Source organism: Uranotaenia lowii, chromosome 2, assembly GCF_029784155.1.
Source record: "Uranotaenia lowii strain MFRU-FL chromosome 2, ASM2978415v1, whole genome shotgun sequence".
Lineage (NCBI taxonomy): Eukaryota > Metazoa > Arthropoda > Insecta > Diptera > Culicidae > Uranotaenia > Uranotaenia lowii.
In genome coordinates this window covers 372,090,964-372,118,007 of record NC_073692.1, presented here as the reverse complement: position 1 = coordinate 372,118,007, position 27,044 = coordinate 372,090,964, and the positions used below count along the sequence as shown (strand labels likewise).

Sequence of the window (27,044 nt, the reverse complement as noted above, 5' to 3'; positions counted from 1 at the left end):
ATGGCATCAAAATAATAAATTTAAAGATGTTGAGATACGTAAAAACCATAGTTATCAAAGTTACCCCGAAACTCGAAATCTGGTTTTGTAACAAACATTTAATTATGACCACAAATGTCGTTTGAATTTACTGCAATCCATGATCATGTTTAAAACTCCTTACCTCAGTAAGGGTTTTAAAGCTTTTTGGTATTACGAAAAAGCAACCCCTTCCAAAATATTCTAAAATGAATGAAAAGAGTGATCAAAGTTCCCCCAGTTTACGGTATTTACCAAATATTTAACTCTTGAGAATCTAGAATTCGTAAGGCCAAGCGGGGAAAAATGCAGGAAACAAAAATTTTTAATGGCTGGCTACCGTGTTATTACGTTCATTTAAATGAATGTACAAAAGGTGGAACAAGATTCCAAGTTTTTGTGGGATCCTATAATTACAGATCATAAGTGTATGAATGACAGAATTGCGTTTGAATATTTTGTTATTATCTGCATTAAGAATTTTTAACAAAAAAATCAGAATTTGGAAAGAAAAAAATCCTTCATGACAAAAGTTTTCTAAGTATCAATTAGGATTCTAAATTTAAAGCTCGAATTAAGATATATTTAAGAGTAATTTCTGATTTATGGATCAGTTATTCAAAACCAAATTCATCGTTCATTCATCGATTATTATTTCAAATTTCAGAAAACAGAGCGCAATTATATCATTCAATGTGGAACAGGAAAAATAAACTAATTTTCAATCGGAGCTTAAATCTCAAATTTTCAAAGTATAACAAACCCCATTTTTGCTCCGTGAAATGTGTGCTTTGCGTTTCAATCTGCTAATATATACTTCATTTTCTTTTAAGATACCAAAAAATATCACTGTAATCTGAATAAATTTTCAGTCTTCTCGCACTTTTATGTTCAATTTAAAAAAATATATTGTTTTTGGTAAATAAAGTCCGATTTTTGTATATTCAAACCGAAAAAACTATAAAATCACAATCGTGCAAACCGAGAAAAACTTGGAATTTGAAAGTGTGAACTCGCTGTATACGTGTTTTCCTTTTTTTTTTGGGAATTACAAAAAAAATGCTAAATATACTAAATGCTTTTCAGAAAGTTATATTTTCCTTCCGGAAGCTGACTCTAAGTTTTTGCCTTGGGAGTACCGACAACATACGAAAGATTCCGTTCGAGGTCGATGAAAAACTGTCGTTTGTGAACTCTATAACAAAACAATGTTGAATTGTATTGACATATGCAGTCTTCAAAGTTTTACATCCCATTTTACAAGCCTAATTATACGGGTTCCTCGAAACGATGATAATTTTAAATATTGCAATCCATCATTCCCTATGCTATCTTTTAAAACCCTTCCAAGTCTCACGCTCATTACGACTTTGTGTACAAAGTCCCATGTCAATCAGACAGTAAGTAAAACTGTTCACTTTTCAATCACTCGTCATGTCTAGCCATGTCAAATCGTTCTTCTATTTATGTAGGGGTTCCACCATTCTAGCTTCTTAAGGATCCTTGGAACCCTTTTCACTTTTCTTTTGCTACCAATCGAAATCGACTTCGCTTTCCCGAGCTCACAGATGAAGGTTTGAAATCAAAAATTGATGTGTCGAACAATTTTACGCTCATTTGGCTCCGAACGTTCAAACATTTTGCGCCAATCGATCGGGTCGATTTAAAATTTCTGAATATCTTAATTTTTTTTTAAATATTTTTGTTCCGTTTTTTTTTCTACTTTACATTGTAGAATTTGGTTTTCTGACTTTTCTTTTAGACAAAATTTTATTTTTTGTCGTTTTTTACAATTGACCCACCTTAGTGGGACTTTTACCCACTCATAAAAGCCGAAGGTCTTTTCCAGAGTAACACCGGATAGTTAATATCCATCACACAATACAATCATTTGCATTGGAAAACGTTTATCCTTTCCTTTCTCAAACCGTTCATGTCCGGAAAGTCTCTACACACACGTCCTATCGTGTAGGGATGTACCTTGTTTCCATTTTTGCATCTTCCAACTTCGACCCTTGAGGTTTGGGTCAGTCTTGGGTTGTGCTTTTTGCAATCGGTATCCTTTTTGCTCCGGGTTTGCCGAACAGTTTTGAGGGAGCCTTGAAGTTCTTTCCAATTTTCCCATATCGAAATTTTCCGACCGAATGGAAGTTGGGAGCTGGTGTATTGGAACAACTTTGGAAAAACTTGCCCCGGCAAAGCCGGCACAAACATTGAAAAACGATAAGCACGTGGTTCGGATTTTGGTCGATCAATTTCGGAAGAGTAAAAACCGATTATTCGATTCCATTCGAAGAAAATTGAGCTCTGATTGGTGACGGTTTTACTGATGGTTGTCTATTTTTTTCTTCTTTCTTTTTTGCAGATGACGACGATGCCACAACCTCCGGGGTGACTTTGGACGACTCCGATAAGCGAGTGATACTGTTGAATCAAACTCAGCGGCAAAAGTACTGCAACAATCATATCTCGACGGCAAAGTATAGGTGAGTGATGTAAACGGGGTTTGGCTAATGATAACCTCATGTTTTTGTAGATAGAATTATGTCCTTCAAGATAAAAAAAATTACATAATGGTTATAGACAACCACATCATTCGAATAAAGTACTAGATGATTATTCCAGCAGTCTAACGGAAAAAAATAACAATTTTAACAGGAGAATTCCACGTTTTTTTTCTATCGACCTTAAAAATAATGAATAACAGCAACAATATTTTGAATATTTATAATGGTTTCGTTTTCTGTAACCTATGCAATGAAAACGGTTTTGGTCTATTACTCATCACATTCAAGATAACATCTCTACCAAAATGTATGGGGCTTTGATAAGAAAAAAATCCAGAATGATCGCATTGAATTTGAATAGCAATTTAAAATTTTAAGTGTAGAGTGGAATACCTCGCTTGCTTTTCTTGGACCCTCATGAGGGTGGTTTAACCCCCAAAACCCACTCTTCCTCGTTCCTACGGCCATGGCGTCGGTTCACCTAATTTGCAACATTTGTTCCAAATTTTGCCTATTGTAAAATGTTCAGCTTGACAAGTCGTTAGCTTGAAAATCCAAAATTACAATCGAAAAATGATTTAACTTTGCTAGTAGTTAGTAAAGCAAAATTAGGAACACGTTTTAAAAAGTGTTCCTAATTTTATCATAGCATTTTTTAAATTATTTCTTATTACCAAAATCATGTCAATAAAATATCATACAAGAAAAAAAATCAGATAACAAACTTGACCTTCAATCTTCCATTTTGGAGAGGCATTTTTAACAAAAGTTCTTAGTATTTTGATTAATTCAGACAAACTATCAATCTATTAGATTTTTACGAAAATTCTATCGAATCTGAGAACTAAATTGTATGTTTGATTGAAGAGCACATGTTTCGTAACACAAGCACACTTTTTGTTGTTCTGACAAGAGGAATATAACGTCACAAACAGTCTAAATCAAACGACGTTGACGATTCCAGTCCTGATCAGATCCCGAACGAAATTGTATCGGGTATCGATGTGCTTCGTCCGTCTGGTTTCACCTTCGGCACTCAGCAAACTGATGCAGCTCTGGTTGTCCTCGTGGATGATCACCGGCTGCTTGATGTCCTCGCCAAGTCCTTGCATCAGCTTGATGAGCCAGAGTAGCTCCTTGTTAGCTTCAGCGAGTGCAACATATTCCGCTTCGGTGGAAGAGAATGTCACACACTCCTGCTTTCGTGCTGTCCAACTGATCGTTCCATCGCCAAGCTTGAACAGAAATCCGGAATTCGACTTCCTGTCCGCACGATCGCTCGCCCAGTCAGCGTCAGCGTAACCTTCGAGAAGACCTTGCCCCAGTCGCAGCTTCAGTCCAGCAGTACTCTTCAAATACCGCAAGGCTCTTTTTGCTTCTGTTTAGTCACGTTCCGTTGGTTTTTTTTTTTTTTATTTTTTTTTTAATATATCTTTATTAGTACCAATTCATCATTACATTTATATTACATTAATACATTAAATTAGGTGTTCAGTTCAATAATGAACTTTCAGAGCCCTATAGTTTAATAATCACTAAAATTTATTTATTCGACTTAAATTTGCTGAGCACAATCAAGCATTTTTATAAAGGAGAACATCCTGTAGTGAAAAAAAAATATTTTAAACTAAAAACTAAAGCTATCCTAAAATTAAACTAATTGTAGAGAGAGCGAATCTCTGCGATGGAAGACTGCATCGATTTGCCTCTGAAGTTGGAGATGATTTTGTTGGCCATCTCTTCGATAGATTCAATGCCTGCAATCCGATGAAGATCTTCGGTGCTGTGCCAAGGTGGAAGCCGCAAAATCATTTTCAGAACCTTGTTCTGAATCCTCTGGATGGCCTTCTTCCTCGTCGCGCAGCAGCTAGACCAAATCGGAACTGCATACATTATCGCTGGTCGAAACACTTGTTTGTAGATAAGTAACTTATTACGCAGACACAACTTGGATTTCCTGTTGATGAGAGAATAAAGAGATTTAGTGTATTTATTACATTTAGATTGAATATCTTCAATGTGATTCTTAAAAGAAAGATTCCGATCAAGTGTGAGTCCCAAGTACTTCACGTGATCAGACCATTCTAAAGAAACCCCATTAAAAGTTATGGAATGATTTTCATTAGGTTTTAAAAAATTTGCTCTTGGCTTATGGGGAAATAAAATAAGTTGAGTTTTGGAAGCGTTAGGAGAAATTTTCCACATTTTCAAGTAATTCAAAAAGGAATTTAAATTTTGTTGCAATCTACTGCGTACCACCCGTAAATTTCGACCTTTGGCTAAAAGCAAAGTATCGTCAGCAAATAATCTTCTACCTTTTCCTTCTGGGACATCAGGAAGATCAGAAGTAAAAATATTGTATAAAATAGGCCCAAGTATACTACCCTGAGGGACACCAGCTCTAATGGGTATCCTTTCAGAGCATGAATTTTGATAGCTTACTTGCAAAGTTCGGCTAGTCAAATAATTTTGAATAATTTTGGTGAGATATACAGGAAAATCAAATCGAGCTAATTTAGCTACTAAACCTTTGTGCCAAACACTGTCAAAAGCTTTTTCAATATCAAGAAGAGCAACACCAGTTGAATAACCCTCAGATTTGCTAGCGTTAATCATATTAGTTACACTCAAAAGTTGATGTGTAGTAGAATGTCCATGACGAAAACCAAATTGTTCATCAGGGAAAATAGAATTCTGATTAATGTGAATCATCATTCTATTCAAAATAACTCTCTCAAATAGTTTACTTAAAGAAGGAAGCAAACTAATTGGTCGATAACTTGAAGGCTCTGAAGCACTTTTTCCAGGTTTCAAAATTGGAGTTACTTTGGCATTTTTCCATTTATTGGGAAAATAAGCCAAGTGAAAACATTTATTGAAGATTTTAACTAAAAAATTTGAAGTGCTTTCAGGCAACTTTTTAATAAGAATATAGAAAATCCCATCTTTCCCCGGGGCTTTCATATTTTTAATTTTTTTTGAAAATCAATTTAAGTTCATCAATATTTGTCTCACAAGAACTTTCAAATACAATTTGCTTAGAAAGAATATCATCAAATTCTAGGGAAATTTGAGTATCAATTGGACTTACAACGTTTAAATTAAAATCATGAGCAGACTCAAATTGTTGGGCTAATTTTTGAGCTTTTTCTGAATTAGTTAAAAGAAGTTTATCCCCATCTTTCAAAGTAGGAATTGGCTTCTGGGGCTTTTTTAGAATTTTAGTTAATTTCCAAAATGGCTTTGAGTAGGGTTTTATGTCCTCTACTGCTTTAGCAAAATTTTCATTACGAATGAAATTTAAACGACGTTTGATCTCTTTTTGAAGGTCGCAATAAATTAATTTCAAATAAGGATCCCTAGTTCGTTGAAATTGGCGTCGACGAATGTTTTTCAGTCGTATCAAAAACTGAAGATCATCATCAATTAAAGGTTCATTAAATTTATGTTTAACTTTAGGTATTGAAGCGGCTCTAGCATTGACTATTGAAGTTGTCAAATTTTCTACAGCCAAATCAATATCTTCTATTGAATTCAATGGAACGTTTACATCTAAATTACGTTCAATAAAATTCATATATCGCTCCCAGTTAGCCTTTTGAAAATTAAAAGTTGATTTTAAAGGGTTTTCAATGGGATTTTGGGATAAAGAAAAAGTTACTGGAAGGTGGTCTGAATCGAGGTCCGCATGAGTAACTAATTGACTACAATGCTCGCCTAAATCCGTTAGAACCAAATCAATTGTGGAAGGATTTCTAATCGAAGAGAAACAAGTATGCCCATTAGGATATTCAACAGTGTAATAACCTGCAGAGCAGTCATTAAATAAAATATTCCCATTTGAATTTGATGAAATATTATTCCAAGATCGGTGTTTTGCATTAAAGTCACCAATAACAAAAAATTTAGATTTATTTCTGGTGAGTTTTTGTAAATCTCCCTTCAAAAAATTTTTCTGTTCACCGCTACATTGAAAAGGCAAATATGCGGCAACAATTATAATTTTCCCCATAGAAGTTTCTATTTCAATTCCAATTGTTTCTAAGACTTTTGTATTGAAAGAAGGAAGAAGTCTAAATTTGAGACGACTATTGATGACAATAGCTACACCCCCACCTTGTCGATCAAGTCGATCATTTCGTAAAATTTTAAAGAAAGCATTGCTTTTCAAGTTATTTTCTGGCTTTAAAAAAGTTTCAGTGATGGCAGCAATATGTATGTTTTGAGTTTTCAAAAATAAAAAGAATTCGTCTTGGTTAGCCAGCAAAGATCTAGCGTTCCAATTCATAATATTTAAACATCTATTTGGATCCATGAGGGAATCGTAAAGTCATAATAATTTTGTTAGCATAATTAAAAGAAGTTTGGAAAGCTTCAAACATTGAATTTGCTTTCAACATAAGTTGCATCATTTCCATTAAATTTTGATGCAAAAATTTTAATTTTTCCTCAGTAATCTCACCCAAATCAACAAAATTGTTAGAATCAGAAGAGGAAGGAGAAGAAAAAGTATTTGAATTTCGGGAATTTTCCCAAGCCTTCGCATGAACGTTGAGACTTGGTTTTTTCCCATTTTTATTAGTTAAACCTGAAGAGGGCAACCCATTTTCAACCACCTCTGAGAACGATAAAAAACGAGTCTGTGGCGCAGAATCAGCCCAGGTAACATTAAAATCACTTCGGGTATTACCCAGCCGTGATTCCAATGTAGGCCGAGGCTGACTGCGAACAGGCAGGTTGTTTGCCGGTCTGACGTGTGTAGACGAAAAAGAGGAAGGAGGAGAAGAAACTTTTCTGGAAACTTTGGGGTTTTTCCTAGAAGCAACAATTTTTGCCCTAACGGGACAATCTAGAGAATTCGAAGAATGATTACCTGCGCAATTCGCACACTTAAAAAATTCTGTTTTTGGCTTATCACCACCAAAAAGGCATTTAGATTTTTCATGATCGAATGAGCCGCAAAACATGCATCTGGCATTCATTCTACAATTTTTAGTGCCATGACAAAAAGCTTGACAACGACGACATTGCGTAATATTTTGTAAAAAATTGGTATGGGATTTACGAAAAGGTTCAAATTTTACTCGACAATGAAACATAAGACGAGCCTTTTCCAAAATTTTCAAATTATTAACCTGATCCTTTTTAAAATGGATCAAATAAAGTTCAGGAGCAAAACCAACACTACTGGTATTATTCGTGTTGGTTCTTTTCCTCATTTGAATTACTTGAATTGGAGAAAAACCTAACAAAGAATTTAATTCATTTGTGATCTCTTCCGGTGTCTGATCGCCGGTGAGACCACGAAGTACAACTTTAAAAGGACGATCACCTCTAGTGTCGTACGTAAAAAATTGGTGTTTTTTATTTATTTATTAAGTCAAACTATGTAGACTACAATACTTAAAACTACTTAAAACTAATGTAAGCTATTTTGTTGTTCTATGAAGTTGTTTTTGAATGCCTTTTTTAATTGTGTTTTGTTCATCGCTACGTCTATAATTTCACTTTGTAAATTGTATTTGTACATCATTTGATTAATAGGTTGATGTTTTGCATAGTCTTTGTCGTAAAGTTTAATGTAGAACAAATGTTTATTTCTTAATGGACGGGAGGGTGCGTAAAAATTTAGTTTTGAAAGTAATTCAGGACTGTCTATTCTTTGTGTAACAACATCATTTACAAATGCAATTTGGGAAAATTCTCTGCGTTTACTGAGAGGTTCTATATCAATAAGCTTACAACGAGATTCATACGATGGCAGAGGAAAAGTTGTCCAATTTATTTTACGTAGCGCATATAACAAAAATTGTTTTTGAACTGATTCGAGACGTTGCTCGTGAATATTTGAATAAGGATTCCATATGATGCTACAATACTCCAGTATCGAACGAACATAGGATATATAAAGTGATTTTATGGTGTATGGGTCTTGAAAGTGTTTGCTGAAACGTTTTACAAATCCTAGCATGCAATTTGCTTTATTGATGATATTGTTCTGATGTTCTACAAACGTGAGTTTTGAATCCAGTATGACGCCGAGATCCCTTACAATTTTGCTTTTTTGTACTGGTTGATTGCCTAATTTTGTTTCAATGATGGGGTAACTTTGCTTTCTGCTAAATGATATAGAGTTGCATTTTTTAACATTCAATTGAAGTAAACTTTTGTTGCACCATTCAAAGAAAACATTGATTTCGTTTTGAAATGTTTCAACATCTTCGGTTGTTTTTATTTTCAGAAATAGTTTAATATCGTCGGCGTATATTAGGTATTCAATCCGTTTTAGAATAAAGGAAATGTCGTTAACGAACAGTATGAAAAGGAGAGGTCCTAAATGAGACCCCTGAGGCACACCAGAGGTCACAGCTACAGATTTGGATAATTCGTTCTGGAAACGAACGATTTGTGTTCGATCAGTTAAATATGATTGTAACCAGGAGAGAAGATTTGGATGAAAGCCAATTTTTTTTAATTTGAAGATTAAAAGGGGTATGTCAATGCGATCAAAGGCTTTGCTAAAGTCGGTATAAATAGCCTCAACATGAAAGCCTTTGCTCATAGAATCGATAACGTATGTAACGAATTCGAGAAGATTTGATGCTGTAGAGCGCCCTTTGAAGAAACCATGTTGTTTACTCGTTATAATATTTTTTACTTGTTGATGAATTTTTTCATTTATTATTGATTCAAAAAGTTTTGGGATGCAAGACAAAATAGCTATTCCTCTATAATTTCGTACATCTGATTTTTTTCCGGACTTAAAAATCGGAATTAAAAAAGATTTTTTCCAAAACTTGGGTACTTTTCTATAATTTAATGACATATTAAAAAGAATCAGAAGAGGCTCTGTCAATTCGGCCGCCAAGTTTTTAAGGAAACATGGGGGAAGTCCATCAGGCCCTGCTCCTTTGGAAGCATCAAGTTTTCTAAGTCCTTCGGAAACATTATTGTAATCAATTTCATTGACCTGAATGTCACACGCTAAATCTGGAATGACTGAAAAGTATTCCCTATCTCGGTCAGCCTCAGTGAAAGAAGTGTACACTTCTTGAAAAAATGTTGCAAATAAGTTAGAAATTTCCAGTGGATTATTTCCAATGCTTCCGTCAAGTGTCAAACAAATTATTCAAATAATTTAAAATTTTTTGAAAATCATTAAAAGATTCCGCCAATATACGAGCAGTTCCCCTTCGACCGATCTGAAAAGAAATCTTCACATCCTTGACGGAAGTGACGATTTCTTTTCGAAAGGCATTGAAGTCAGGAATCGTGACCGTTATTGGTGGAATCTTTTCGTTTTTAAGAGTATAAGAAGAAGAAGAAGGTTTCTTAGTACTCTTATCAGAATTAAATATGAATATTTCCTCATCACCGATGTTATGAAGGACATCGAATGAATTGGAAATTTCAACTTTTTTGGCAGATGGCCCTGGATTAGGTTCAGCAATCCGTTTTCTTCCGGCCCTTGAGCCGGCCGAAGACTTCCCCATGCTGGAAAGAAAAGAGAAAATATGAATAAAAGAAAATGAAAATAATTTTAGCACTGAAAAGTGCTGATTGAAATACAGGTAAGGAAAAAAATAAATAATTTAAAATGTTCCTGCAGGTACACAGCAACGATACGATGCTCCGGCGTACGTGTTGACGGCTCAACGGTACAGATGGAAGTGAACGTTCCGTTGGTTTGTTGACCTTACGCCCGAGGACGGACGCCGTGATTGCCAGATCGGGCCGTGTGCATACGGCGACGTAGAGTAAACTTCCCACGAGACTCTGGTATTTTTCGATGGTGGCCATTACTTTCTCCTCCTTTTGCTCTGCCGTGACGTAGCCGGGGTTCATTGGAAACGGCGATGGTTTGGCTTACTCCATCCCGAACTTCGTTAATATCCTCTCGATGTAACTTTCTTGGCTCAACAGGAAACTTCCGTCTTCCTGCCTCTCAACACGCTCGTACTCCTTGCTGCTGCTGGTGACGATCAGCATGTCATCTACGTAGAGAAGAATGAATGATAACCTACTGTCTTTCTTCACGAAAAGGCAGCTGTCCGCTTTCGTAGCTTCATATCCCAGCTGCTTCAAAACGTCGGTGATGGTCTGGTTCCAGACCCTTTCTGCTTGCTTCAAGCCATATAAGCTCCTCCTCAAGTGGCACACTTCTGTGGGATTCCCGGACTCGTACCCAGGCGGTTGACGCATGTAGATGGTCTCCTAGATCTCTCCGTACAAATATGCCGTCTTGATATCGACGTGCTTCACTTGCATCTTTCGACGTGCTGCTACCGACAGAAGTGCCCGAAACGTGGTGTGCTTCGCAACCGGGCGTAAGCCTCGTCGTAGTCAGTACCAAATTTCTGGCTACATCCCTGGGCAACTAGCCGGGGCTTGTATCTTGCAACATTCGGCGCTCGTCCAGCTTCTTCTTGAAAATTCACCGGCAGCCGACCGGCTTTCGTTTTGGGGGGATGCCAACGATGTCCCAGGTGGAGTTTTCTTGGAGGGCAGCATAACTCTTCATCCATAGCATTTTTCCAGTGATCCCGTTCGGCACTCGCTAGCGCTTCTGCTAGAGTCCTCGGTTCGAACGTTTGCTGGCTTCGGGAAATCGGGGTGGCGGTACTCCGTTGTTCGATCGACTTGACACACGTATCGGCGTGCTCGTTGATGGAGGTCCACTCGGTGCGTTGAGGAGACCTTCATCGGCATCGTGATCTTCGGTGAGTGTGATGTCGTCGTCCGATTCGGTGAACGTATCTTGATCTTTGCTGTCTTCGGAATCCGACTCGAATCCTTCCTCGTCGTCTGCTGGCTCACCGAGAACGTCCCCTGCAACGATAGGAAATGGATTAGTTTGAAAATTGTCGGCCGAAGAGAAGCAATATTCAACGATACTTCCATTGTCCTCTTCTTATTGGATACTGCTAGTCGGCATGAAACGAGCATCTCTGCAGTTGATGACGTGCCCGGAGCTCCTGTCCAAGATTCTGTACGCTTTCTGTTGGGTCAAATAACCAAAAAAGTCATCTTCTGTGCTGCTGCATCAAACTTCGTTCGATTCTGCTTCGGTATCCACACGTACGCATCCGCACCAAAAACCTGTACGTGGCTCAGGTATAGCTTTTCTCCCCACTACGCTTCATAGGGAGTGAAATCCATCGACCTAGTCGGTTGTCGATTCTGAAGGTAGTTGGCCGTGTTTACAGCCTCCGCCCAGTACTTCGTCGGTAGCCCTGCGTCCAGCAGCATGCACCGCGCCATTTCGTTCAGGGAACGATTTTTGCGTTCTGCTGTTCCGTTCTGCTGTGGGGTGTGTGGCGTTGAGAACTGCTGTCTGATTCCTTCTTCGTTTTCTTCGGGAACGGAAGTCGTGCAAGTTTACCCTCTTGACAGCACTCGCACACGGACCGTATGCCACAATCGGTGATCTTGATGCCGGTCGCTAGCTTCTTCTTGAACAGCTCCTGGACGGCGTCGTTGTCTCGATGGCCCATCTTTCTGTGCCACGCGTGCTGGCAATCCTGCGTGTGCGTTTTCTCTTCTACCTTCATGGCGTTGTGGGCGTTCTTGATGCAATACAACCCACCGGACACAAACGCCACAACTGCAACTTGCGTCCCTTTCATGATCCTGCAGTTCTTGGTGTCGAAAATCACCTCACCGCCCTTAACAACCAACTTGCGCACCGAGATCAGGGTGGTCTCCAGATTCGGTATGTTCGGGGGGTACCAAACCAAAAATTCCTCGGGTGGACAGATGAGGTCGTTGACCCGCTTGTAGCTACAATTTTTAAACTTAACTAAACATGCTAACTCATATAAAAAAACTGTAAACTGGAGTGGCCGATTGCCTATCTTCGTGCATCGTCATGCACCGGAGATCCGAATCCAACTGCCGAAAGCTACCGATCGATACCGCTGCCGTGAATTGTGAACTCTCCGGAGTTCCATCCGCGATGTTTTCTTCCCAGAGAGTCTTCGCCGTCATTATCACCCGTCCTTATCGGTGATGATACTACGATGATCCATGATGATGCACTCGCTGAGAATGGGTGATGAAAACAATAGTCCACTAGCTGGAGGGAGATCATGGTCTGGAACGACGGCTTTGTTTCATCCCAAGCGCTTGTTGATGATGATGATGATGATGATGGCCCACCTCCACTCCCCCGTACATGGGACTTGGGCTAGTTATCTTTTCAGATATCTGATAGTCTTTAGCCAATGTTCATTTTATTGTCCACTTTGAATTGCTTTATTCACTTTTGTTTTGCCCATGTACGTCCATCCTTTTTATATTTACTGTTCGTGCTACTACTGTCTTTATTTCAACTTTGGAACAGGGACCATCTGGGAAAAGGGTTATTTTGGGATACATCCCGCCCACACACATATGAGTCCAAGAAAGGGTTTTACCGCGCCCCGAATCGCGTTGCTTTTGAATAATGTGTCATATGCGGCCCAGAGACGTATGTTCAGTTGATCATCATCACCAGGTAACTATATTACACACATTTAAAACACGTACTTATAAACTAATGCTAGTTTTCACAAACGTCAAACACTTATTCTTAAATCTAGCTAGGACTTGTTCATTTTTTATTTCACTTGGTAGAGTATTAAACATTTTCACACCACGGTAAAATAAAGAATTTTGTGACGAAGACAGGAGGAATGCGGCTGATCTAATTTCATTCGAGAAGCGGGTTTCATAGCGGTGCAGATCTGTACCTCTTACTATCCATTGTTGGAGATATTCGGGAGCGATGCCTTTGGTAATTTTAAATATTAGGAGCATGGTGAGGAATGTGACGCGTTGACGAACCGAGAGCCATTGTAATGCATCCAACATTATGCGAACTGGAGTTCTTCTATTGCAGCGCAGAATCAATCTCATGACTTTATTTTGAAGCCTTTGTAGCCTAGTCATTTGTTTTTCATTGGCGAAACATATAATTGAAGGACAAAACTCAAAATGTGGCGATATCAGTGCTTTGTATAAATAAATCAAACTCCATTGCGACAGGTCCTTCCGGAGGCGGCAGAGAATTCCATATTTTTGAGCGACTTTTTTTACTGTGAAGTCGATGTGTTTGTCGAAATTCAATTTTGCGTCTAATATCACACCAAGGTATTTCATTTCACTGACTAATTCTAAGCGTGTGCCGTCTATCTGGACATCAAACGAATCACAGTTGACAATACTATTAGACACAATCATACATTTAGTCTTTGACACATTTAACTTAAGTTTCTTAAAGTTTAACCATTTACTTAAACTTAAAAGATCACAGTTCAGTTTTTCTGTAGCAGCACTATCATCATCACAGTTTATAAATATCACAGTGTCATCAGCGAAAAGGTTTATATCACAGTATTTTAGCATTCTCTTCAAGTCGTTAATGTATAAAATGAAAAGAATAGGTCCTAAAACGCTACCTTGGGGCACACCGACTTTGGTTTCTTTGGCAGAGGATATCGCAGATTCGAATTTAGTTTTTTGGCTCCGTGAATTCAAGTATGATTTGAACCATTCTAACACAGGACCGCTGATGCCGTATTTCTCCAACGTGACTATTAATTTAGATCGGGAAACAGTTTCAAACGCGCGTTTCAGGTCCAGAAACACTGCGATTACTTTTTGTCTAGTATCGATAATTTGTTTCCATTTCACTAGAATCAAATTGAGTGCAGTTTCACACGAATGATTTCTCCTATAACCACTTTGCTCTGGTATCAGTAGTTTGTTGGCCGAGATGTATTTAATTAATTGCTCCTTGACAATCATCTCCAACACTTTTTCATACAACGGCAACATGTTTATCGGTCGAAACTCATCTGCTTTACAGGTACCAGAAACCTTTGCAATCGGGACCACAATAGACTCTTTCCACGAAGTTGGAACCGTGCCAATACGTAAAGATTCGTTAATGATTGCCAATAAATTATGTCCTATGGCGTCAAAAGAGTCCTTCAGTATTCTGGAACTTATTTCATCTGCCCCGGAGGATGATCCCAATGACCATACAACGGTTTTCAACTCATCCAAAGTTATGAGGGAAAAGTAGCTCATTTTTAAGGCAGTGTATTTGCCTGTTAATTCAACTGGTTCTGGTTCCTCTTTGATGGCACTGCTGATTTCTTCCACACTGGTCACGAAGTAATCATTAAACTTGTTGGCAATTTCCGTTTCGCAATGAATTTCTGATTCACCAAATGATATTGACCGGGAAGCAGAAGTTCTGGGCTTGATCAATCGTTTTAGAACTTTCCAGAGGGCTTTGGAGTCATTTTTATTTTCTTCAATTTGGCGTTGAATGAAGTTTCGTTTTTTTCTACGTAAAGCAAATGAATACTCATTCCTTAGCACTTTGTATTTCGACCATGTTTGTTCGACGTTTACAACTTTGAACCTTTTATACGCTTTGTCTCTGCGAATTTTCAATTTAACTAGTTCCGCATCAAACCATTTCGAGGACTCTTTCAATTTCACAGATTTTAAACATACTAGCTTGTTCATACATGTTTTTAAAACATTTATAAGACACTCTGCCTTTTGGTGTACGTCATTCAAACCGTCGACTTCACATAAACTATCATTCAATAAATTTATCAACCTCTCTTGACTGTAATTTTTCCAACATTTAACTTTTGTGATATGTTCCTGGACTTCGTTTTCTAACATTGAAAAACATAAAGTTTCATGGTCAGATATTTTAAAATCATTGACGGCACTGACATTTATATCACAGTTCGAGAATATCAAGTCTATTTGTGTTTGACTAGTACGTGTTATGCGTGTATACAGATCAACTTTCTGATTAAGATCAAACGAATCTGTTATCAGCTTCAATTTGTTAGAGTCTCTAAGATCTTTCCAGTTTATGTTGAAATCTCCTGCAATAACATTGCTTTTCGCAGAGTCAACAAAGTCTTCTAGCCACTTTTCTTCTAAGACTTGAAGAAACATCGAGTCACTATCATTTGGAGAGTGATACAGTACCCCATAGCGACCTGGATTGATGCCGCTTAAAATTTCGATACCCAGAAACCAATTTCTCGCTTCTTGGCAATTCACTAGCTCTTTAAATCTGATACTTGAGTGTATAAACATCATGACACCACCAGTATGCCTTGAATCCGAAAAGCAACTAACAGTTCGGAAGTATGGAATCTGAAAATGGTCATCTCCTGTACTCTTCGTCACATGCGTTTCTGTCAACATTACAAGTTTGGGTCTCATAAAATGCACCATTAAATTCACTTCCTCGAAATTTTTTGTTAGCCCACCACAGTTCAAAAACAGTACAGTTGTTCTTGATTGCTAAACAGAGTAGTCAATGGTTTGTCGTTTTCTTTTTCTTGTGGATTTTTTTCCGCATTAGGTGTTGGGTGCCAAATCTGTAGTAATATGTACTACTGATGGGTTTACTTATGAGCACTAAAGTACTCATCAGCGGTGGGCACTGTGTTGGTAGTGTGAGAAAATCGTAGACCAATTCAACTCAGCTAGGCTAGATGATCTCCTGGGCATTGTCGAGGTTTGGTCTTTTGATTCGGGTATAGTTGTGGTACGATCGTTGAGTTGCATGCACAGCAAAAAAAATTGTAACGATGGACGATGTAATTCTAGCAGATGTAAGCCATATGATGTAATAATTTGAATTTATGTTGTTATATTACAAAATTGTCGTGTTATTCCATCCAAACAATGTGCACAATTTTAAGATGTCTGTTAGTGTAATATCACATAATTGAATGTAATAACATCAAAGCAACTCATATCTGTCAACGAAAAAAAAATTCATATCCAAAACGTTGGAGGGGTTTCTGAGGCTCTGAGGAAACCGATTAACTGGTAAGAAATATCAATTTGTTTTAAATTTGTAAGCAAATCCGTTGATATGTGTTAATATTCATATTTTTTTGTTTTTAGCACATTTAGTTAAAAGAAATAATATACTAGGAGTGTGAGAAAAAGTAAATAAACAGACGGAGGGTAAGTGTTTAGATTAATTTTTTTTTTCTTTTGCTTTTAGGTGCTTGAATTATATTGAATCCTTTTAAATGCTCAAAGCCTCAACCCGTTCCTCCCTTCATGTCATGCATGCGTATATAAGAACATAAATAAAGATCCAGAGTTAAGAGAGCCAAGACGAGTCTACAAGATGCTGATAGTTTCGTCGGTAAGGACATTGCCGGAATCTGTTGGAAAAATAAAATCAAACATTCGACTTGCTAGTTGCGTACCGAACAGACCATCAAGTGTTTAAAAAAACCTCCAATTGGTGAAATTTAATAGTGATTGTGAACGCTGGATTAAAATTTGATGTATTCAGTTGAAAATTGAAGATTCTCTCTACTGATGCTATCTAATCAAGTAAATTCATTAAATCAATTGCAGCTACGTAATACTCTTATTAAACGATTTGCTTTAATAAATTTCAATCCGAATAAATCGTGTTTGTAGTTTTATTGAATATTTTCTCCTCTGAAAATGCCCCAGTAAATTTTGAGCATAAAATCTTTCAGAGTATCATTTGTGACCACATTGATCACTTGTGATTTTTTTTTGCATTAAGCCATTTTTACTCCTTCTATTTGATCATTTGAAAGCAAAGAGTTCAACAGACCTCTAATAATTGTGAACTTGCACATATTTCGGAAAGTACAACGACAAGTTCATACAATAATATCTGCGCTCATAAATATCGCATCGAAAGTTTTACATCGTTTTGATGCTCTACGTTTTTGTGTTTGTCTACTACGATACATTTTCAAGTACAATTTTTTTACATCTTAACGATGTGATTTTTTAAATCAAAAAGATGTAATATTAGGTAGCATTTGCGACTCAAGTTATGTGCACGTTTTTGATGTAATATCGCACTTTTTTTGCTGTGTGCGTCATCATCGTACACGGTACGAACAAAGTATCCGAAAGCGTGATTGTGCGATTTTTGCCTTCCAGATCGTAGCAACCCACTTTTCACGTCCCTTTGCCCTTCGCAGCTGTCATCCTCCCGTCGTCCAGCGTGACGTTTTCGTTGATGGTTTCATCCAGGTCCAGAAAGATATCTCGTTCGGTGCACATGTTGGATGTCGCCCCGGAGTCGACGACCCAGCTTCCGGTGTGTCCAGTCCGCTTCGTCGTGAGAGCACAATTTCCATTCCGGTTTTTCTGATCGCTTCTGGGGTCCTTTTCCGAGTCGCTTGTCTGCTTCCGGCAATCCCTCTGCTTATGGCCCGGCTTCTGACAATAATTTCAGACAATAACCTTCTTACCAGATCCAGCCTTCAGAACGGATTCCGGATCGTAGCTTCCCTGCTTCGTCACCTCGTCGATCAGCTGTGTTTTCACAAGCTCTAACGTAAGTTCGTTGTCCGCCCGGCTCTCCAACGCGGTCGTCAGGGCGTTGAACGATTTTGGAAGGCTACTCAGCATCAGCGCAATCTGCAGTTTCTCGTCGAGCTTCAACCTGGCCACGGATAGGCGGTCGAAAAATTCTTCCATCTTTTTCACGTGCTTCTCCATGTCGTCGCCTTCACAGAATCGCTTGGAGATCAAATTCCGCAAATACGAGAAGTGGTCGTTCAGCTTGTCCCATGCTTCACGAACCATGGTCGTCTGCTTGATGAGGCCATGCTGGTTGCTCTCCATCATCAGACCGATCGTCGCTCGTGCTCGTTGGTCCCCGTACTTCCAGGCTTCGATTTCGGCTTCGTTTCCCGGGACACGTTCCGTCGCAGCCCGTGCTTCTGGTATCGTCCCGGTGACATACTTCCAGAGGTCCTCCCGGATTAGCAGCAGCGGATTAGCGGATTGTTGACTGGTTACTAGGCAACGTAAGCTCCTGGGCCCATAACCTCTTGGGGGTAGGAGTGAAAAGAAAGTACAACCTGCTAGGTTGGTGGTCTAACAGTAACTGAATATATATTTCTAACTAATTTTACATCATCATATAATCATGGCATGCTACATATCGCACTTGCTATCTTCATGCTTCAACAAAACTGCTTAATATGAGAGAACTCTTACTACAGATCGCCAAGAAAAAAGTGAGGGTTGTCGAACACTCAGTATTGTATTTCTTTTAAATTAGAACCTTTAAAAATCGAGTTAGAAACTCAATTTTATAGTTTGTCCAGGGAGCAGCAAAATGATTGAATTGTAACTTTCTTAACTTATTCTAAACTACATTCTGTTTTGAATAGAAATTATCATAGAAAATACGCCTTTCTTACCGTACTTTTATTGATTTGCTACAGTGTTGCCAGCTATTTTTACGACTGGTTCTAGATAATTTTTCATTGTTAATTTTTTAAATTTTATTCGAAGTTTGACATTTTTGCCAAAAATTTTTATTTATCTTATTTTTATCGACATTTTTGAACTTATTATTTATTTTTAAAGCGAAAATTCGAAAATGTTGATCGAGTATTTCGGCCGCAAATCTTCCAAAAAAAAGTGTTCTAGACCCGATCGTTTTTTATTCTGAAGAGTGCGTTGTATAGGGGATTTTTTTTTCTAAAGTTACAAAAAAAGATGACGTCCTTCGGTATGGTTCGGATGGTATTTAATAGAAAAAATCGCTGTCGAAATTGCTACAGATTGGTTAGTTCACGAAAGAAAGTGGTCACGGGTTATTTAATGTTATTAAGTTAGTATAGAGTTAGCTAGTTAGCTAGAATTGTGAAAATTATGTTGAATTGTTTGTTAAACTCTGCCTTAAGTAATACACGTGAAAAAATGTTTATTGAACTTGGCAAGGCAGGGTGGCCATTCATTCGGGCAAGCCGAGAAATGCGGGAAAAAGTCGGGTATTAAAATCCATCGGAAAAATGCGGGAAAAGTCGGGAATTCCTCTAAGAAATCAAGAATTTTTGGTTCAGCTGCTCTGTTAAGATTCAGAAAGTCAGTGACAAAAGTTAGTAACCAAGAACAATTTCCACCAATATTTTTCTTCAGGTATCAGAAAGGTTTTGGCTTAAAACAGCACGTTATCCAAACAATCGGGAAAATTGTGCCTATATTTTTCTTATTTGCTGTATAAAATGAATGTTTTATGAAAAAATTTATAGTGACTTAAAGTATTCAAGTTCTTTATGAGTACCATGGCCGTAGGAACGGGGGGGGTTTTGGGGGTTAAACCCCCCCCATGAGGGTCCAAAAACGCAAGCGAGGTATTCTACTCTACACTCAAAATTTTAAATTCATAATCAAATAATGATAATAGAGCAAAGATATTCAAGAGCAACTATCTGAACTAAACACTAATACAAAAACCTCAAAAACCCAATTTAGGTTAAAAATTCTACTACAGTTTTTCAAAAATTTCTTACTTGTTCATAGAATAAGATTGTCAGATTGTTTTCAGCACGTATCCGGGCCGGACAAATCCGGGCTGTTTTGTATAAAAACCTGGCCAAATTCAGGTTTAGTTTTATTTTAAAATTGTCGACCAAATCCAAGCAAAACCGGGCAATTTTGGTTAAAACCTAGGAACCTCATCAAAAATCTAGAGAAAAACAACTTAAAAAAACCTTTCATGAGAATTTTTTGAAACTGGCTGCTAAAGCTTTTGACGCATAGATAAATTAAAAAAATTACAACACAATTTGTTTTTTTTAGTTTGATTTATGAATGAGAATTTGAACAAACCGGGCAAAATCCGCGCTTTTCCAATGCAATCTTGGCCACCAGGTCGGACCGGACTTTTCCCAAATTTTATATTAAATATCCGAGCTAATCCGGTTAAAACCGGGCAATTTGACAACCTTATCATAGAAATTCTGGTCTGAATATGGAATTTTAAATTAAACCCATTTTGAAGGAACTGGCTCCATATTCCTAAAACCAAAATTGTATTTCTACATATTTTCGTATTTCTGATTTTGTATCAAATTATTCTAACACAAAATTTTAACATTTAAAGCTTCTAAGTGGGATCCAAAATTGAAAACCAGATTTTGATTCGTCATTCGAAATTCGCATTTTAAATCAGATTCCCAAAATATATTAAAAATAAATAATTGAAATAATGAATTAAGGTTAAACCATCCATACAGAATTTAAATAATAGATTCATGAATGAGTGCTCTAAGATTTGTCTCATGAAATTCTGATCTGGAATTAAGATTCGGAAATCGTATTTTTTGTGCATTTCGGAAATCGTATAGAAATTCGGAAACAGATTCAAAGTTCAATTTTTGAATTCAGGTTTAGAAATCAGATTTAAAATTCAGAAAAGGATTTAGCTTGTGAATAAGTTTCTCAATCAACATAAAATTGTTGAGAAATTCAAGAGAACATAAAGTTTTTAATCAGAATAAGTTTGTTCACACAATTCAGCTGAAAATCACAAATATAAAGTAGAATTTGAGTTAATTTTCTAGGTGTTGATTCATGCAAAATATCCCAAATTATATTTAAAAAAAATCATTCACGTGATTTTTAGTATGGAATTGAATCTTTATGAAAAATATTTCCTGATTTATTTTTTCGGAGTATTGTTTAACATTATTAATATTGCAGCTTTTAAGCCGAGTTTCAAACTAAATTCATAAATTCAGTTCACGTTTGCATCAAGCAAATTTAATTCGATTTTTTTTTATCTTTTACTGTTTTTTGGGAAATTTTTTTTTATTTTCATCAAAGCTTTGAATCTTGGAATTTGCTAAAAAGCTTAGAAGATTGAGCTTGTTTGATTTTAGTATAGAATATGTTTTTTTTTAAATAATTGAAGGCTACCCTATAAAGAACTTATTTCATGCTCAAATCAAATAACTTTAACCAGACTTTTAAACAAATCCAAAAATTTAAACCATCGATGAAAGCAAATTTTATTTCATTTAAAAAATTCAGCACCTCCTTTAGGCTAAAGACAACTTTTCTAAAGTTACTTTTTTAAGGTTTTATTAATGACACTTTACAATCCTTGTGGCATTCGTGTCTTCTCTCAACTTACAGTTTCATACGAAAACTATTAATGAGTACTTAAAAATGAATAATCATTAGTTACAAACATTATTTGTTTTAATTTTTTTATTCGTGTGTTGTTAGACAAAAAATCATAGGTCAAAATTTGTCACCAAAACCCCCCCCATGAGTCGGTTCTTCCTACGGCCCTGATGAGTACCATACAGTTATTTTTCTGAAAAACTGAGTTAAAGCATGGGTTAAGCCCGTTTCATTTCTCATCACCAAATTTTAAAGGGACAAAAGCTAGTAACCGTATGAAAAATATAGATAAATTCATCAAATTGAAAGACTGAAAACATATTATAAATATCGAAAATAGCAATAACTATTGAATCGAGGATCGAGTTTGACCACTTTTGGTAGTCAACAGTGCATAAAGGCATCGCGACGCTTTCTAAGTTAGGTTTCTGGACAATGTAGATGTACACAATGTACACTCTCAGGTCCCCTAAACTGTTTTTTTTTTCTAATCTCTATTGCTGCCTACGATTTTTGTTTTTTCGAATATTTAGAATATTCTATATTCGAAATATTGCAAATTGGGCTGCTTTTTGCCATTTTTGGAGAACGATTTCAAAGAGTTGAACCATTTCTTACTTCAAATTTTACTTCTAAGCAAATAATCTGCCGGATCACGAACTGAATTGATATTTAATTGGATCTCTAGGTTCTATTTTCTCAAAAATACATTTATAAAACATCTGTATCATATTTTGAAGCACTATCAGTATAAATTTATGAGTAATGTAACATGATTAAATAACGGTTTTTTTTTCAAATATTCCTCTGATAATTGACAAAATCATAGAACCTTTTCGTTGGTCAAAATTCGTAAAAACCAAAACCTAAAAAATGGTTTGAAACTTTTATAATGTTATTTTAAAGATATGAAATATAAAAAAAAATCAAAAATAAAATTCAAAAGTATATTAAAAAATAAGAAAATATGGTCCTTTTCTCGTGTGATGAAAAATAAAATGAAAGTGCTTGGTATTAAAACAATCATTATCTGATAATATAAGAAAAAATGCCGACATACCTAAATATCAAAATTTTGATCAGTATTGTCGAAATTGTTAAAAAAAATTCTCATTCAACATAAAATTTATATATTGATGTGTTAATTTATGAAAAATCAATAAAAAAGGATCAGCACCAGAGCATTGTCATGTCAATTTGTTTTGATTTAATTTTATTCGTTTTGTTATTTTGAGATGATTTCAGATTCAATGAAGATGTGTGAGATTTTTCAGAAAATTTCTATACAGGGAACTACTTACTGAGCTATTATAATTTTTCAAGTCCCTACGGTTAAAAATAATATAAATATAAACTAATTACTGGAATCACTGAATTTAAAATATTTAGAGTAGTCGACTTTTCGAAAATCTTTACAATGATACATGGATGGATTCTTCGTCCTCTTTCATGCTTCCCATTTCAAACTATCCATCTATAATTTCCATGACGTTCCGTTTAAATTCCTAACATTCACAACCTCACCGAAGTGCATTCCATCTAAAAATTTAAATTCGGAGTTAAGTTCTAAACAAATTTCTTATCGGTATCCAAAATCTGAAAGCTAATCGTCCTGCCGCGCCAAACAAACGACATAATTTGACCACTGCTAGAGGTCGTCATTTCCGAGAATCAATTTTCCGTGGGAAAAACAGCTCCTGGAAAAAATATGGTCTGCCGTTTCTATGTTTTCATTCCTGGGGCCAGCCAAACGGCTCACAAGCCAGTAAGTCATTAGTGCTCAATCGAGCGCAATAAGCAAATCATGAATGAATCTGTATCTACCATACCGTACCACCCACATTCAGGCGCCACCACCAGACTGTTCTGTGTCCATCCATTACCTTGCCATTGGAAACTTGTTTGGGCAAATGTTTTCCCAACAAAGAAAAGTAAGGCGGTGAGGCGAAAGGAAAAAATATTTCAAGAACACGCGCCGCCAATAAGTATTCCAACAATGCGAAAAAGGGAGGGACCCATTAAATTTTCTGTGTCACCAAAACCAAAACATTCAATTTGACTGACCTAAACCTCTATTCGGCGGTTGAAACCGGCGGAAAAATCTTCACCGTTCGAGATGCTTTTTCAGCGTTGTTTTTATTCGACTATTTCATTTTCCACGGGCATGGCCTAGCTCCGGCGCGGTTTGTTTTATTATTCACAGAAAACTCGAAGCAAGGCGGGGGTGGCGTTTTGAATTTTGAACCATTTGATGGAGAAAATTTTAAGGGAGGAACGAGGAAAACTGGGCGGAAGCAGGCTAATATGCATATTCTCTTCATAACTGTGTGTGCTATTTATAGATGCTTTTAGTTAATAACCATAAATTAGAATTTTGCTACTAGGTACTGCACTTTACCCTCGTCGTCGCGAAATGAACTTGGAATATGTGATTTTGCAAGCATGTGTGAGCTTGTGGTTTTTTGGGAAATGAAATAAGATATATGTGAGTTTAATTTTTGAGGTTCAATGCCAATTTTGCACTTCTCGACGTTTCGGAATTATCGGATTTGCACAAAAGAACCCGGGTACATTTTGCACGATATTGCTCGCCATTCGAAGAATGCATGAACGTTTGCCAGATTTTCTTACCGTAACAATCGAGCCAATCAATAACAGGGTTGCCAAGCGTTTTTTCATCAATATTTGTGAGATTAGATTTTTTTTTTTAAGAAAACTCGAAACCTGAAACTTCAAAAGTCAAACTTTCAACGATAAGTTGATTGTTCTTTGAACCTTCAAACATTTCATAAAAGAGAGGGAACACTTTAAGGCTGGCAACTCCAGTAAAACCCTGGAAGCTAGATGCTGCATCGAAAGAAACGCGGAAAGCCTTCCGCAATTTAAACGGCAATCGGATGTTCGGATTGTTGCAGTTTTTTTTTCTGCTCCTCCTTCCAAGCGTCTTGCAGATTTTTTGGCAAGCATTCAAATTTTCGGCTGAATCGCTTCAAGTGCCTGGCAGATGCATTCGTTGGAAGCTTCTGGCCCACCATCAGTAGTAGATCAGCAGCACGATGCATGGAAAGTAATTTTCACATTAGGCCCTCAGAGCCAAAGGAGTATAAGTACAAAAATGATCGATTTTGAGTTAATATTGCCAAACGATTCTTCACATTTCGAACCATTTTTGGTGATTTTTCCAGATTTTTGAAATATTATTTACATACTTTTACGTTAGGAAGAAAAGTCAATATTTTGAAAAAATTTATGGAAAATGACCAAACACAAAAACTTTAAAAAGTGTTTTTTCCGATTTGGATTGATTTTTTCGGTGATTTAATGATTTAACTGCCGTGTAGTCTACGATTCGGTTTACTTATTTTATTTCAACCATCTTTAGAAGTAATTTCGATAAAAAATAAACGGATTTTTTTTTTTGAGTTAAATATTATAAACTTTCTTATCTTTCTTATCTACTATCTTTTTGTTTTTGCGAAATGAGATTCTATGCACTTATACCCCTATGGCTCCAAGAACCTCATATAATTTTTTTTCCGACAGTCATCAGAGCTTTTATTGTCAGAAGTTTCTTTATTTCCTTTTTCTGAACGCAGGGGGTTAATATTTTACGGACAAAGAAATAAAAAAGGCTGTCTGTTGTGTGTCGACATAAAGCACAAAAAACTCAATAATGCAGTAACTTGAAGGTTTCATTTGAACCGTTTTAAATTTTACACACTGAATTGATCTAAATCCCAGCAAACATTTTTGTAGGTATATTTCTCAACAAACTTTTCTATACGTTTCATATACATTATAAAATCATCTTATATAACTCGAAAAAACAGCATTTACGTACTAAAGTGGAGGCAATATACATACATATTTTTAACTTTCGGCTTAAGCAATAAGAGTTGTAAAAATTGGACGATATACAACACCTTTTACCGTACATCCTGACAGTATGCGAGAGAGCGCAAGTTTTGCTCTCAATGCATGCAAACCGTTGCCAGCGACAATATTTGCTGCTTCCCTCATTGGCCAGTTTATCCAAATGGACCCTCTGATTTTTAGAAATCTGGTTGCACAGCTTATCGCAAAGAGAACAACAAGGTTGTTTTCTCATTTGAATCCCGCACGGGGGAGACAAATTTACAAACATGACGGACTTTTATCATATACGAGTCGGTAGACTTTAACTAACCATTTTTACGACCATTTACTTGGTTTGGTAGGAATTACGATTCGCATTAACATTGTTAACGAGTTGAGCTGACATTTCTTATGCGATGTTATGTTTGCTGGGATATCACATTTTTTTTCAAATGCCAAAACTTTACAGCCTAGTCAAAAAAAGCCCTATTTTTATTTTCAAGATCTAGTTTTAGGTCGTAAAAATGCAATGAAAAACTTCCAGGCACCTTAAAACACCGTTTTTAAAAAATATCGTGAAAATATCGTGCGAATGGGTAATTTTTACCCATTAATGAGTATAAATTCAACAAAGTTGTTGCTGTTTGTCAAACAAAAATTCTCATTTTTCTCTTGAGTTTCATGAAATGTTTTGACAATATTTATCATTTAATTACCAATTAGTATAGGGTTGCCATCCGTCCCGCAAAAGCGGGACATGTCCCGCTTTTTTGTTGAATGTCCCGCTGTCCCGCTTTTTCCTCAAAATGTCCCGCTTTTTTTCCTTGGAAAACTTTTACAAAGTTAACTGACTAACACTGTAAAAAATCAAACTTGTGACTAAGTTTGAATTCTGTGCTTAACAGAAAATCTTTCAAATACGTCTTTTTCTCAAAATAAGCAGAATTTTCCATAGTTTATATAAGACTTAAGACAATATTGAATAACTTTAAAGCTCTTAACATTACAGACATTAACAATCAATGTATGAAGAAAATATTGTTTAAGTTGCTTCCAAAAAATGATGGGTCATAGAATCATAGAGATTAATTTTTTCGTCGGAATCCTACACTCAGAGGAAATCTTATTATAAATTTCATAAGACACATCTTATGAACCACTTTTTTTGCGTCCAAACTAATTTTTCATAAGAGTCTTATGAAATTCTTTCAATTTTCATACGATGTTCTTATGAAAAATAGAAAAAAACGGCATTGTGAAAAAATGATGAACACATTCATTCATAGCATCAGTATTTTTTTTCATCATCTAACAGTACGAAACAATCGCCAGTTCATAATTATTATAGTTTTCCTTCAATGTTAAATGATATTGTTATCTCCGGAATGGTAAGTTTGATTTGATGTTTTTGGTGTGAACATTGAATATATTAGTAAACTAAAATACATTATTTGTTTACTTTTCAGCAAGCTGATCGGCAAAAAAAACGAAAGGTCGAAGATTAAGACGCGGCAAAAAAAACTTTGATGGAGCCGTCTGTTGATGCGCTGCTGATGATGACCATGAAGAATTTAATTTTAAACAAATTTGGCAAACAATAAAGTGAATGTTTTCAGCATGAAATATCGAGAATTTTTCTTATTTGAAAGTGATTTACTATTTCCATAAGAATCTCTTATGAAAAGCAACAACCTCTCATTGAAG

At 36.4% G+C, this 27,044-nt stretch overlaps 1 protein-coding gene across 17 annotated transcripts in view; it reads left to right on the top strand.

Annotated features, from left to right (window-relative positions):
- Positions 1–27,044, top strand: part of LOC129748323 (probable phospholipid-transporting ATPase IA) — a 329,089-nt gene that overhangs the window by 203,147 nt on the left and 98,898 nt on the right. For all 17 annotated transcript variants that reach the window (XR_008737709.1, XR_008737710.1, XM_055742873.1 and 14 more), the window contains one exon: positions 2,384–2,504. Coding sequence is in view for 15 of the 17 variants with exons in the window: in XM_055742873.1 (XP_055598848.1) it covers positions 2,384–2,504 (121 nt within the window). In the remaining 2 variants the exon portion in view is untranslated. The remainder of the gene's footprint in view (positions 1–2,383; positions 2,505–27,044) is intronic.